The sequence below is a fragment of the Acinonyx jubatus genome, chromosome C1 (assembly GCF_027475565.1).
Source record: "Acinonyx jubatus isolate Ajub_Pintada_27869175 chromosome C1, VMU_Ajub_asm_v1.0, whole genome shotgun sequence".
NCBI classification, from domain to species: domain Eukaryota; kingdom Metazoa; phylum Chordata; class Mammalia; order Carnivora; family Felidae; genus Acinonyx; species Acinonyx jubatus.
Window position 1 is genome coordinate 42,222,530 of NC_069381.1, and position 15,712 is coordinate 42,238,241.

The window sequence follows — 15,712 nt, forward strand, 5'->3', positions numbered from 1 at the left end:
TTCCTCATTTAATTCTCATGTCCATTTTATATTTTATCAAAGTGGAAAATAACAGCACAGAGTAACTTGCCCAAAGTCACTAAACTAGTGGTAAAGCTAGGATTCAAACTCAGGCAATGTATTTCTTGAGTCTAAGCTCTTAACCATTACCTTCACTACAATGCTTTTTCCTCAGGAAAAATGCCCATCTTCAAGGTCCATTTCAAGTGTTAGCTACCTTATGAAACTTTCCCTAATTTCTTCATCCTTTCCATAGATTGGATTAATCTTTCCCTTTTCTGAACTCATGACACTTTCTCAGTGCTTCTTTTTTGACATTTATACTTATATAGTAATATGGTAGTTATTTATGGCTTTTAAAGAAAAATCTCTCCATTTGACTAAGAGCCTATAAAGAATCCATGGACTAATATGGACTAAGAATCCATATTTGGACTAAGAATCCATGGACTAATATGGACTAAGAATCCATATTTCATTTGTCACTGTACCCCCAAACAGTGCTCAGTAAAAGAGTTTGCACATGTAAAGGGGATGGTTGAATTAATTGTTCTTTTAATATCTGAAAGGTGATATGGGGCAGAGGGGATAAACTTGTCTCCTATGGGAAAAAATAGGAAGAATTCATGGGAAGCTTGACTTTGGGCCGATATAGGAAATTACAGTCTAGGCTATGCACAAAAAATACAAGTTAACAACGTGATGGGCATGTCATGGGGGGATTGCTCATTTGTTAGGGCCTTAGATGTGATGAGCTCTTAGAGCCTTTCTTTTTTTTTTTTTTTAAACGTTTATTCACTTTTGAGAGACAGAGAGAGAGAGAGTGCAGGCAGGGAGAGGGGGGTTGCAGAGAGAGACACACACACAGGATCTAAAGCTCTGAGCTGTTAGCACAGAGCCTGATGCAGGGCTCGAACCCACAAACCGTGAGATCATGACCTGAGTTGAAGTCGGATGCTTAACTGACTGAGCCACCCCTCTTAGATCCTTTCTAATCCTAAAATGCTCAGATCCCCAAATGTGATATAGTTATTTCTCCTCCTGAATTTGCATTGTTCTGGATGTTTTTAACGGTACACATACTATTCTATCATGTGATTTTTCTTTACACGTTTTAATACCTTTATAGGTATTATAAACATAGGCTCTAAAGATTTAGGTGAAAATGAAATGAAAGTAAATGGAATTTGAGCCAGGGGACCTAGCATACTCAAACTATGGCTTGCCTCCTTTACTCTGTAAGAGGTCACTAAAAAAAAATACATCCTAGGACAATGACTGGCAAGAGCTAAATCTAATACTGACTCTAAAAAGTCAGTAAGTCAATAAAGCCTAAATAGCTTTCACCAGAGCATCTGTTTTACCTCTCTTCATATCCTATAGGCCACCTGTCCTCATTCCCATTGCCTAGAATTTTGACTTTTGCCACTGAGGTGTGAGGAGAGGTAAGTTTAGTTGTTAGACTATAATGAATACTCTCCAGTGCCAGGAGAAATGGAACCCAAGTGAGAGCGTTTTCTCTTGATACCTATTGGCAGGTAGAGATAGCTGGGAGGAGCAGGCCCTGGCTTTTATTGTTCTTGCTAAGTAAAAAGAAGAGAGAAGAAAGATCAGGCCTACATATCTCATATTTTTTTTTATTATTTTAACAGCTTTATTGAGGTAAAATCAACATATAATCAACTGAACATATTAAAATGTGTAATTTAATAAGTTCTGTGAAACCATTACCACAGTCAAGATAGTGAATATATCCATCAACCAAAAGTTTCTTCATATATACATGTGTGTAATCCCTCCTCATTACTCCTCACCCCTCATCCCAAAGCAGCCATCGATCTGCTTTCTGTCACTGTACATTAATTTGCATTTTCTGTAGTTTTATATAATGGAACCCTATAGTATGCACTGTCTCTTTTTGTCTATCTGAGATGTATCCATATTTTTGCATGTATCAGTAGTTCATTCCATTTTATTGCTGAGTAGTATTTCATTGTATAGATATATCACAATTTATTGTTGATGGGTATTTGGGTTGTTTATAGTTTTTGGCTACTACAAATAAAGCTGCTGTGAACTGTGAACATTCATGTATAAATCTTTCTATGAACATTTGGTTTCTCTTGAGTAAATACCTAGGAATGGAATGACTGGATCATATACTAGGTGCGTGTTTAACTTTTTTGTAAAAGTTTTTATTTAAATTCCAGTTAGTTGCCATACATGTAATATTAGTTTCGGGTGTACAATTTAGTGACTCAACACTTCAGTATAACACTGGGTTCTCATCACAACAAGTGCCCTCCTTAATCCCCATCACCTAATTAAACCATCCCTCTACCCCCCTCCCCTCTGGTAACCATCAGTTTTTTCTCTATAGTTAAGAATCTGTGTCTTGGTTTGCCTCTCTCTTTTTTTCCCCTGTGAGCATTTGTTTTGTTTCTTAAGTTCTACATGAGTGAAATCTTATGGTATTTGTCTTTCTCTGACTGACTTATTTCACTTAAGCATTATACTCTCTAGTTCCATCCATGTTGTTACAAATGGCAAGTTTTCATTCTTTTCTTATGGCTGAATAATATTGCATTGTATATATACCACATTTTCTTTATTCATTCATCATTGGATGGACATTTGGGCTCTTTCCATAATTTGGCATTTAGGAAATGGTCAAACTGACTTCCAATGTGGTCATACCATTTTATATTCCCATAGCAGTGTAGGAGAGTTCTAGTTCTTCCACATGTTCATCAGCACTTTGTATGGTCAATCTTCAAATTTAGTCATTCTAACCAATGTGTAGTGGCATCTCCTTGTGGTTTTAATTTACATTTTCCTGATGGCTCATGATGTTGAGCATTTTTAAAATGCTTATTTGCCATTTGTATACCTTCTTTAGTGACTTTATATTTAAAGCGCATTAGCCTGATTTAGTTGAGTCTTGCTTTTTTTCTTCTGACAATCTCTGCCTTTAATTGGGGTGTTTTGACTATTTACGTTTTATGTGATTATTAATATGGTTAGGTTTGAGTCTGTCTTGTTATTTGTGTTCTCTTTGTCCCTGCTAATCTTTATTTTCTCTTACCTTTTTTTCCAGCCTTCTTTTGGATTACTTTTTATGACTGTATTTCATTTTTATCTTATCATAGTCTATTATACTACTTAACATGTAGTAAAAAAACAAAAACAAAAACCTTACAATAGTATATTTTCATTTCTCCTGTTCAGGGCATATAATACTGTTGTGAAATTTTTTACATATATTATAAACCCCATAGGAAATTATTTTTGTTTAAACAATCAATTATCTTTTAAAGAGATTTAAACAGGATGTAAATTAAAAATAAATAAATAAATAAAGAGATTTAAACAATTAAAAAGAAAACCTTATCCATTTACTCATGTAGTTACCACTTTGAGTATTCTTCATTCCCTCATGTAGATCCTTTTTTTTCTATCTGCTACCATTTTCCTTCTGCTAAAGGACTTTAACATTTCTACAGCATGAGTGTTGAGTATGGTAATGAAATATTTCAGCTTTGTGTGTCTAAAAATGTCTTTATATTACTTTTTTTGAACTATATTTTATATTATATTCTAGATTGATTACTTTTAAAGGGAAAAACTGCTCTTACATAAATACACATCTTTCAGTGCATGCTGAGTCCATTAAAGCTTTTTGCTCTTTGAAGCTCAGCAAACCTTTTCTTTCTCAGCCAGGCTTCAATAATAGAAAACCATGCTTTTTTATGTTGTTTATGATAAGGCCTTTAGATGTCTAATGTAAACTGAAGCTGAATTGTGATTTCTTTGTACTTGACTGTCTTAATGGTATAAGGAATAATGATGGGTTCAAGGAAGCAGGAGAAAGAAAAGAACTCAGGTAGTATCTCAAGATGTTTTTCCCTGTAGTTTTTCCACTCTGAGGTTTTCCATTGTACTTAGTACTTATCTTTATTAGCTATTTATTGGAGTGATTGGTACATGTTTGAATCGTTTATTTTCAGTAGCAACCAGATTATAGGTAGTAGAGTCCTAGGCTAATGCTTTTGTAACTGCTGTGCCTTCTTGGCAAATGGATTTCTGAGGCCAACATTTTCTGTTTTTAGTCTTTTTTCTTTTTTTTAATGTCTGTTTATTTTTGAGAGAGAGAGAGAGAGAGAGAGAGAGAGAGAGAGAGAGAGAGAGCGTGTGCAAGCCGGGGAGTGGTAGAGTGAGAGACACACACACAGAATCCAAAGCAGGCCCCAGACTCCAAGCTGTGAGCACAGAGCCTGACGCAGGGCTTGAACTCACCAACCATAAGATCATGACCTGAGCCAAAGTCAGATGCTTAATTGACTGAGCCACCCAGGTGCCCCTCTGAGGCCAACTTTTGACTTCTACCCTTTACAGATCCAGATTCTAGAAATGTAAGAAACGCCAGTTTGTTCTGAAAGTAGACAACCGGAAAGCTCAAATAATCAGTATGCTCTCTTACTAACACTCGTCTTTTATTGAAAGCAATTAAATGGCAAGATCTTTTTCTCTTTCTCCAGCTCTCTCCCTCTTTTTGCCTACCTCCTTAGTCCCCACCCTCTCCCCCCCCCCCCACGGTAGCATTAATGTAATGCTACTCCCAATGTAGACTGTATTGTAAATGCCTGCATCTTTATATCTCAAGAATATCTGCTTCCTTAGGGAACAGACTATGCCTATCTTGTTTTTGCTGGGTCTTCTGAGCCTTAAGCAGTGTCTGGCACATAATGGGCCATAAAGTATTTGTTGGATGAATGGGTAGATCAGTAATGATGAAGGAGCATGGGGCAAGCTGAGGGCCCACTACAGGCTAATAGCACCTCCTGCCCCAGGTGGGATATGTGTGATATTCCTCATGCACTGCTGGCTGCCCAAGAACGGGGGAAAGGAAAGAAAGCAAATGGTTGACTGATAGAGATCACAGTCATGAACAATAGGAGTCTCCTTGAGTTTACGATAACTTATTAAACTATAAGAAAAAGGCAAATTTATTTATAGCCTAATCTCCAGAAACCTTAGACTCTGTTTCCTGGAGCCCTAATATTGCCCTCATCAAGATGTGGGTTTAAGTTCTTGCCATGGTGATGTTGGAAGCAAAGGCAAATGAAAAATTAAATTCCCTTACTGCCTACAGCCCACTGACAAGTCCTTGAAACAAGCAGAGTGACCTTTCTCTAGGAGCTCAGCTGCCTTGGTGATGACACTTTGCTAGGAGCAAAAGGGAATCTTGGCTTACCATTATCCTGACCCCCCAGAATCCTGTGAGTCTCCTTAAACACATAAAAATTCCTTTGCAAACCTCTTTTATCTTTAACCCCCAAGGATATGTTGGCAATTATACTCCAAGCATATGGCCTCTGATATACATCTGAAGGGTCTCAGGACTGAGGTTTTACTAAACAGTAACAAATGGTTTTCCTAACACCAGCTAGCCGCTCAAGGTCCTGGAAACCTTGCTTCCAAAATTCCTTGGAGACGTACGCTGTCCCTGACCTGCCCAACCTGAAAGTATATAATCGTCACTCTTCACAACTCCAGTGCAGCTTTTTTCTGCCCACGGGTCCTGTCCCCATGCTTTAATAAAATCACCTTTTTGCACCAAAGACGTCTTCAAGAATTCTTTTTTGGCCATCAGCTCCAAACCCCACCATCACTCCAAAACCCCATCAAATATTGGTTCCTTGCATTTTTTATGAATATTACCTATCATAATAGTAATTTTCCTGAATTGTTAGACATTTCATTAAACACTTAAAATAGAAACATAGTGCTTTATCATATAGATACTTCATAATTTATATAACTATTCCTCAGTTCTTTCACTTCTAGATTATTTAGTTTTTCACTGTTACAGTGTGATAGAGATTGCTTTGTGTGTAAAATTTTACCTGTGCTTATTTCCATAGAATGGTTTTCAAGGCATTTTCAAGGCTCTTAATTTTGTATATTACTTTCCAAAAAGGTTGTAATGATTTGAACTTTCACCAGTACTGTATGGAGGTGGCTGTCTTGCTAGTCTCCCCAGCATATGGATTATGCTTTAAACATCCTTACCAAAAACAAAACAAAACAAACAAAAAAACATCCTTACCAATTTCGTTAAAAATGGCATTTTTCTATTTAATCAGGTGAGGTTGAGTATTTTCTCTAATATTGTGAACTATGTATATTTATTATTTTGTGAAGAAGACTAGCTGTATTTTCCTGCCCATGTGTATATAAGACTAGTGTGAATATTTTTTGCCTTTTTCATATTCATTAAATGGTTGAGCTTTCTATATGGCAGATTTCTAGTAAAATTAAGTGCCCCAAAGTTTCACTTTGATCTTCTTCATTAATATTCAGAATGTTCATAGTTCAAAAAGTCATTAATAGGTTGTGGAGTTACCTATTTTAAAACAGTGCTTAAGATATATATTCTGTAAATATATACACACTGCTTGGATATAAGAAGTAGGAGTTATATTCCTTGAGGAGGTTAGGGTTTGTTAAATAACAAAAATTCAACTGAGTAAATTTTAAAGACCTGATAGGCTTTATTAAATGATTCATGAATTGGGCAGCATCCCATCTAGCAAGTAGAGGGTTGCTCTGAAGAGTTGTACAAAATGGAAGGTTTTATAGGAGACTGGGGCAAAAAAGTTATTAGCAAAAGAAAAGGATTGTTCCAGGCAAGACTGCTTTCCCTTAAGAAGAAAAGCGAAGGGTCTTATCATGCAGCTTTACCTCATCTTTGGGGGGGTGCAGAGGGCCCAGGTGGCAGACTCGGTGGCACTGATCAAAAAATTCCTGACTGGTTAAGACTGCATTTCTGGGGGAGGTCGAAACTACAGTTAGATTAGGACTTAAGCAGGGTTTGGGAACTCAGTCTAAATGACACTGTTTGGGGCTTATGGTTTTCTTTTTCTTTTTTTTTTTTTAAATTTATTTTTTAAATTTCCTTCCTTCCTTCCTTCCTTCCTTCCTTCCTTCCTTCCTCCCTTCCTCCCTTCCTCCCTTCCTCCCCTCCTCCCTTCCTCCCTCCCTCCCTCCTTCCTCCCTTCCCTCCTTCCTCCCTCCCCTCCTTCCTCCCTCCCTTCCTCCCTTCCTTCCTTCCTTCCTTCCTTCCTTCCTTCCTTCCTTCCTTCCTTCCTTCCTTCCTTCCTTCCATGCTTATTTATTTTTGAGAGAGAGGGAGCCAGAGGATCCTAAGTGGGCTCTGCACTGTCTGCAGTGAGCCCAGTGTGGGGCCCAAACTCACAAAACTCTGAGATGATGACCTGAGCCGAAGTTGGACACTCAACTGACTGAGCCACCCAGATGCCCCTGTGGTTTTCTTTTTTAACCGCTTTATGTAGGAAATTGTCACAGGTACTGAGGAATCAGTAGTTGTGATTGGTGATGTAGGTGGATGAACAGACGTTATAGTTGGACCTATATAACTCTGCCTCTGGGATGGTGAAGCCAGTCTATCCTATGAGAACATTTCTTAACTCAGGGATCCTTGAATAGCTGGTTGTTAGAAAGACAAACAAATATAAATCAGGAGACAGGAATTCTAAAGTTGATTCTGGAATTAGCCTGCTTTGTGACCATTCACAAATTATTTAATCTTACAGTTCCTCAGTCTGACATCATTAAATATCTTCCAGTTCTAAAAACCTTTGATTTTGTTATTCAGGGGACAAAATGCTATTCTTATGAAAATCTATTCTTGTTGAGAACTGTTTGGGGGAAATCATAGGAAAATTCCCCATACTAGCTAAATTTTTTAGGGAAAGTGAACTCCCAAATTTAGATTTTTTTTTCTTTTGATACATTAAAAATGGTAAAATTAAATTATTGTATGCCATTTTACCTGGGTTAGAGAACTGTATATTCAGTGTTTTCTTTTCCAACATTGCCAAAAAATGACAGGTTAGAGTTCATGGAATTTCTTAAGCCTGGGTATTGTCTAAATACAGAGATTAGTGGGGTTGTGGGAGGGGGAATGGGCTAAATGGGAAAGGAGATTAAGGAATCTACTCCTGAAATCATTGTTGCACCATGTGCTAACCAACCTGGATGTAAATTATAAAAAATAAATAAATTATATAAAGTAAAAATAAGTAAGTAAGGAGATTACTTAGGAAGGAGGAAAACTAGCTGCAGAAACCCTCTTGCCCTTTAAGAGAAGTTATTTATGCATGCATTTTCTTGACTTTAAAAGTGGGCTTGAGAAAGCTGGTTGGGGCAGCTTTCTAACGCAACGGAATCTGATTGCTCTGTGTTCGATTTGTTAGGTCTGGCTCAGTGCGCTGAACTCTGCTGGCAGCTGAGAGGGGAAGCCGGAAAAAGGCAAGTTCCTGGTGCAAAGGTTGCTCTGCAGCATAATTTAGGCATTGGAGGAGCTGTGGTTGTCACGCTGTACAAGATGGGTTTTCCTGAAGCTGCCAGGTAAGTGGCATTCTGGGTTTTGTCTGTTAATGAATCCTGACTTTTCATAGCTGATGACGTTGTATATGTAAAAAGTCCAAATTTTATTGCTTTAGTACTCAATAAGTATATCATAACATTGCTTTGATAGCTTGGCTTTAAAACCTTAAAACTGGCAATTAGCTTTTAAACTTAAACAGCCTTAGGAAAATTTTGTTAAAAATTTTTGTTCAAAAGAGGAGGCAGCATAGTCAAAAGAGAGTGCTGAACTAAAAATACTTGTCTTAGCCGGGCTAACCTGAGTGATTTTAATTTAGGCAAGTCACTTTTTTGGTCTCCTTTTTCAGAGTTTGCTTTCTCTGTCTGTACATACCCTCCCAGGCTTCTGAGGTTGTTTGGAGAAAGTTATCAAATACCCTGATTGGATCTCTGCACATGTATGTTTCAGAATCCAGCCAAGCCCTCACTGCTGCTAGAATTCCTTTTATTTGTCTCTTGCTGATTTTCTTCCTGTCCTTATCAAATTCCTCTGCTCCTCAAATCTCCAAGTGCTTTCTGTTCCAAGCCTTTCAGGATCCCTCAACTTCCTTGCTCTTGTCTCAGAGAAGTGTTATTGTTCTTCCCATAGGCAAAAAGACCGTCTACCTTTCCAAGGCCAGGCTCTCCTCTTTGAATGCTTTTGTTACCAACCACTTTCTGTAACTTTGTTCTAAATATTAAGTATACCTTTTCCCTTTAGAGTCTTTTCATCTTTGCCTTTCTATTGACTCCTGTCTGTTAGCAAACATGTTCAGCTCTGACAGATGATAAACATTTATTTTTCTTATTGCCTTATTTTCTTTCATAATGAGCCTTTTATAATGGGACACTTTTGTTTATCTATGCTGAAATCTTTGTCTTGGTTTTTGACTTCACCCCTGAGGTCAGGTAAAGCCAAGAGCAATCTGATTATGAAATATTGTCTTTATTTTGTTCTTATTCTCTTTAACCCTGATGTAGCTGACAACACTAATTGGCTTCCTTTTTCTCCTGAAATTCTTGGTAATTATTTATTTTTTCTTTCTTTTTTTAATTAAAAAAAATTTTTTTAATGTCTATTTGTTTTTGAGAGAGAGAGAGACAGAGCACGAACAGGGGAGGGGGTGGGGGGCAGAGAGAGACGGAGACTCAGAATCTGGAACAGGCTCCAGGCTCTGAGCTGTCAGCACAAAGCCTGATGCTGGGCTCAAACCCATGAACTGCGAGATCATGACCTGAGCCGAAGTCAGATGCTTAACCAATTGAGCCACCCACGCACCCCTAATTTTTTTTAATGTTTATTTATTTTGGAGAAAGAGCCAGAGTGTGAGCAGGGGAGGAGCAAAGAGAGAGGGAGACACAGGATCTCAAGCAGGCTCTGGGCTCTGAGTTGTCAGCACAGAGCCCGACATGGGGCTCAAACTCATGAGCCATGAGATCATGACCTGAGCTGAAGTTGGACACTTAACTGACTGAGCCACCCAGGTGCCCCATCTTTCTTTCTTTTTTTTAATGTTTATTTATTTTTTATTTTTATTTATATATTTAAAATTTTTTTTTAATGTTTATTTATATTTGAGAGAGAGAGAGAGATAGTGCGTGAGCAGGGGAGGGGCAGAGAGAGAGAGATGGAGACAGAATCTGAAGCAGGCTCCAGGCTTTGAGCTGTCAGCATAGAGCCTGACATGGGGCTTGAACCTGCAAGCCATGAGATTATGATCTGAGCCGAAGTCAGACGCTCAACTGATTGAGCCCCCCAGGCGCCCCTTTTTAATGTTTATTTTTGAGAGAGAGAGAGAGAGAGACAGAGCACAAGCAGGGGAGGGGCAAAGAGAGAGGGAGCTACAGAATCCAAAGTAGACTCCAGGCTCTGAGCTGTCAGCACGGATGCAGGGCTTGAACTCACAAACTGCAAGATCATGACCTGAGCCAAAGTCAGACACTTAACTGGCTGAGCCACCCGGGCATCCCTATTTTTTTTTTTTTCACACTTTTGGTTCCACAAAGGATATGTGACACACTTCTTTTCAGAATCGATTATATTCTGTTTTACAAGCTCTTGAGTCTCTTCTATCTGTCCTTTCACTTTTCTTTCTCTGTCTGGAATATCATTTCTGTTGTGAAAATTCCATTGTTTTTAAGGCCCATCTTGAGTACCGTCTCCCTTTAAATATCCACAGCACTTTGCACCTCCTGCACCCTTATCTAGTTTTGGTTTAGTTGTAGTATATCCACATTTTTATTCCCCTCATATGAAATCTTTGAGGCCTAAGACTGTGACATCACTCCACTCCTCTAAGGATCTCTGTCATAGAGAGTGAATGTTTCTTGAATTGAATCACATAAAAAGGTGTTAAGATGTTGAATTTTTTAGTTTCCTCCTAAATGTGATCATTAGTCTGTACTGTCTTCTGGAATTCCGTTCAGTTCATATTTGCAGTTGAAAACTCTCAGTAAAATCCAAACTTTAAAGTTACTTTATAGCTACTTGAGTCAGCATATTAGTGTAACTCTCTAATTTGCTCGGATTAGAAGGTTATGAATTTGGGGAAATAAATTCTATTTTAAACATGGAATTCTCATAGTTCTTTTAATTTCAGGAGACTAAGTAATTGGGAGATTGAATTGTTCAAAATAATTACAGTGATATTTCTGGGAAAGCAGAAGTATGAACAAATCCAGCTGGTGTACAGGTTTCCCTTGCTATCCAAAAGTAAAGCATTCCTATGAAACTTTTTTTAAGCCAAAATGGTATAAAGCAAAGAAGCAATTACCATTACTTTATATGGAAAAATTCTTGAGTATTCCCAGACCCCCCAAATAACCTCTTTTATGCTTTTCTGATACCTTAGGACACATCTTACTAACAGATGCACAAAATAAATTGAGATAAAGCACAGGTGTTCACAGATACAGTTCAAAGCTGTGGTTCCCTGCTGAGTGTAGTTCTTGGGGAAAGAGCTTGGGGACAGTGCCACTCTCCACACATGCACTGCCTCTGTGATGGCTTGCTGCAAAATGAACATTGAACTCTATCGTCTCTTTTTGCTTCTTCTTTGGTAAAAGCCAAAATCCTCTTTGGATTTCTTTTGGTTAGCGAAAACAGGTACTGATGTAGGTCTTTTGTAGAAGCAAAATGGCATAACATGGAACGTTTGAAAAGCAGCTATACCTGTACTAGTGACTAATAAGAATTAATGACTAATAACAGAGAAGGACAGATATCATGTATTTTCACTCATATGTGGAACTTGAGAAACTTAACAGAGACCATAGGGGAAGGGAAGGGGAAAAAATAGTTATAAACAGAAAGGAAGGGAGGCAAACCACAAGAGACTCTTAAATATAGAGAACAAACTGAGGGTGAATGGAGGCTGGGGGAGAGGGGAAAATGGGAGATGGGCATTGAGGAGGGCACTTGTTGGGATGAGCACTGGGTGTTGTATGTAAGCCAATTTGACAATAAATTATATTCATAAAAAAAAGAATGACTAATAAGAAAATATTGAAGGTAGTACTGATAGTTTTAGTGATCCAACATAACTCACGACAAAGGCCAAAGTTGGGAAAATGATTCTAAATCTGATGGCACAAATATATAGTTTTAAAGTGAGGTTGTGGTTTCACTTTAAATGAAGTCATTTTAAGGCACTATTTTAGGATTCCTGGACCCAGTTCCAACATGGGGAGTGGGAACTCCCACTCCCCATCCCCAAACACCAAACAATTCTTGGACACCAGTAGGTCTGAATTCAACTCCTCTGACACCATCTACCCAGAGATAGCATCACATTCCACAGCTTAAGTGTTAGGTACCACACTGACCCACACCCACCACTTCAGATGCCAGTCAAAAACCTCAGACTGGCTACAGTTTGGAGGTTTCAATGACTTCCTCCTTAGGTTTGATTAATTTGCTAGATTAGTAGCAAATTGCTAGGCTCACAGAACTCAGAAAAACACTTACTTATATTTACCAGTGTATTAAAGGATATGATAAAGGATACGAATCAACAATAAGATAAAGAGATAAATAGGGCGAGGTCCCAAACAAAGGAGCTTGGGGCCTGGTTGATTTGGTGGTATGAGGAAGGGTTCTGGTTTCCTAAGTGTGGAAGTTCTCTGAAAAGGACCAAAAGCTGTCCTCTTGGGTTTTTATGGAGGCTTTAGTACATAGTCATAATTGACCAAGTCAACAGCCATGGGCCAGCCTCCAACTCCTCTCCCCTCCCATATGGTAGTGGTGTGTGGTGGGGTCCAAAGTCACCTTCATTAATAATAAGACACTCAGTTTACCTTTATGACTTTGAAGCATTTTCAGGAACTGTGGATGAAGACCAAATCTATCTGAGAAATATATTTTAGTCATCTGATGACCAAATAATATTTCTTATAAATCATTATATTGCAGATACCCATTGTACATGATCTGATTTACTTAGTTTCTAATTTAGCTAATTTTGATGGAGCAATTGCTACATGGTTAGGCCCCCAGAATGGTCCTCTGTGTATGTGGGGAAGGCAGACATAGGTTTTTCAAAATGCTGTAGAAGCCCAGAGGAAGAAATTATTATGAAGAAGGTAAATTTAAACTGATAAGAGCAGATACTACACTTGATCTTAGCCAAAAGGTCGAGAAGTGATGAAGAAGGTAAATTTAAACCAGATGACTAGGATTGCCCAGCAAAGGGTAGAGAAAGGATATTCCAGGCAGGTACGTAGATGGGTACAGAGAGTTGAGATACAAGGTTTGATGAGTAGTTGTACTGTGTGGGTGCAGAGTAGATTATTTTGTGTGTGCCTTGGTAGATGGGCAGAGTCAATAGTGTGTAGGTGACAGAAGATACATTTGTAACTAGACTGGATATGGTTTTGAAACCTTCAAATGCTCCCTTCAGGAGTTTGGAATTTAGCCCACAGAATTAGTTTTAACAGAAGATCATGTGATTATATTGTGCCTTAAGCAGATCAGTCTGGCATTAGTTTGAGTTGATAGGTGGAGAGACCAGAGGTCAGGAATCCTCTCAGGAGGCAGTTGCAGCAGGGTGGATAAGAAATGGTCAGTGCTGGGGCACCTGGGTGGTTCAGCCGGTTAAGTGTCTGCCTCTTGATTTCGGCTCAGGTCATGATCTCACAGTTTGTGAGACTGAGCCCCGCACTGGGCTTAGCACAGAGAGGGGAATCTGCTTGGGATTCCTCTCTCTCTCCCTCCCTCCCTCTCTCTCTGTCTCAAAATAAATAAACATTTAAAAAAAATGTTCAGTGCTGCAGTAGGAACTGAGAAAATGAGAAGTCATATTTAAGGGCGGTGACCAATTGCATTTAATTTATAGTTAAACTTTTCTGTCTTTTAAGTTAGATCAATTTTGAACAGTATTTTTCTTTTCTGCTATTACAGTCTGGTTTTGAGTTGTATCTTGCATAAATTGAGGTCTGCTGTCAGTCTGTTCAGGTTGCTATAACAAAATTTGTCCTTGGCCCCCAAAATTCATGTCTTTATCATGTCATCAACTCAAAAGTCTTAAGTCCACAGTGTCATTTAAATATCTCAATCACATATGGATGAGACTCAAGGTGTGTTTCATCCTAAGGCAAATTCTTCCCCAGCTGTGAACCTGGGAGATCAAACATGATATGTGCTTCCAAAGTAGAATTCCGGGACTGGAACAGGATAGACACTCCCATTCTGAAAGGGAGAAATAGGAAAGAGAGAGTCCTGAGCAAATCCAAACTCCAACAGGGAAAACATCATTATACCTTAAGGTTTGAAAATAATCCTTGTCTCCATGTTCTGCCCTCTAGGTACTTTGAGATGAAGGTCCTGCCTTCTAAACACACTGGGGTGGGGTGTGGGCCCCCAAGGCTCTAGGCAGCCCTGCTCCTATGGGTTTGCTGGACACAGCTCATTTTGTGGCTCTGATTGTCTAGAATTGCACATGGGTGACTTTGCTGGTCTGGGGTCATGGACATGGCTTCATCCCCAAGGTTCCATTGGGTGTTGCCCTAGTGGGGACTCTCAATGGTGGCCTCACTCCCATGGTGGTTCTCTGCCTGGACCCTGAGGATCTTGGAGGCATCCCTAGAAATTTAGGAGGAGGCAGTCATGACCCTACAGCTTTGCTGGGTGCAGCATATGCTTCACCAGAGCCTGTCAGAGCCCAGCCTAGGGTGGCAGAGGAATGGGATGTTAGAATGACGGGGAGCAGAGCCCATGAAGTGAGATGGCACTGGGCAGTGGTGACTCTTCCTTTCTTAAATTGTTCTGCCCCTAACGTCCTTGCACTCTGGGTTTGTGAAGGGAGGGGTAGCTCTGATGATCTCCTTGCCTTTGGAGTCAGTCTTCCATTGCCTTGGACAATAGGTCTTGGTTTGTGTGAGATAACAGAAAACATAAATATTTGGACTTTGACCCTGTTTCCTGACACAGGGCTCCTGAAACCCTTGTAAATTCTCAAGTTCACCAGAAGCATCTTTTGTTTAGTGAGATGACTCTGGGTGGGCTCCTACATGATGACCCTGGTATGGGGACTGGTCACCAGAAACACCAAGCCTTGATTAGAAGCTTGAAACTTTCAGTCCCACTCCCCATCTTCCAGAGAGGAGCTGGAAATGCAATTAATGATCATGCCTACTATTAAGAACAAAAGTTCAACTGAGTTTATTAAGTGATTCATGAATCAGGCAGCATCCCATTAGCAAGTAGAGGGAAGCTCCTTAATTTAGACCAGTTTTGAATATGAGTATTGACTTTGTATTATAACACTCTATTCATTTTATGTAAGTTGAGAGCTTTTGCAATACAGATGGAGGATAGATTTGCATTCTATACTCTGTTAAATAAAACCTATGTATGTATGTATGTATGGGAAAAGCATGAGCTGGGAAGGGCAGAGAAAAAGGGAAAGAGAGAATCCCAAGCAGGCTCTGCACTGTTGGCACAGAGCTCCTCGCAGGGGCTTGATCTCACCAACCATGAGATCATGACCTGAGCCACGATCAAGAGACGCTTAACCAACTAAGCCACTCAGGTGCCCCAATGAAACCTATTTTTAAAACCCAACTTTGGTTTTTGTTTTTTCTTTTTTTAATTAAGGTATAATGTACATATAGTAAAAGTCACCTTTTTAATGCATAGTTTTGCAAGTTTTGTCCAACATATACATTCATGTAACTACCACTATAATCATGATACAGAACAGTTCTATCACTTCCCAAAATTCCTTGTTCACCTTTGTAGTCAACCCCTCCCCCTCCCCTCCAGCTCCTGGCAACCACTGATCTG

The 15,712-nt window shown here is 39.1% G+C and overlaps 1 protein-coding gene and 1 pseudogene across 1 annotated transcript in view; one reads left to right on the plus strand and one right to left on the minus strand.

Moving 5' to 3' along the window:
* The window catches only part of SCP2 (sterol carrier protein 2), a 125,403-nt gene that overhangs the window by 79,114 nt on the left and 30,577 nt on the right, over positions 1-15,712 (plus strand). The window contains exon 12 of the mRNA XM_053214050.1: positions 8,280-8,433. Coding sequence (XP_053070025.1) covers positions 8,280-8,433 — 154 coding nt within the window. The remainder of the gene's footprint in view (positions 1-8,279; positions 8,434-15,712) is intronic.
* LOC113599709 (uncharacterized) lies at positions 12,958-13,074 on the minus strand (annotated as a pseudogene).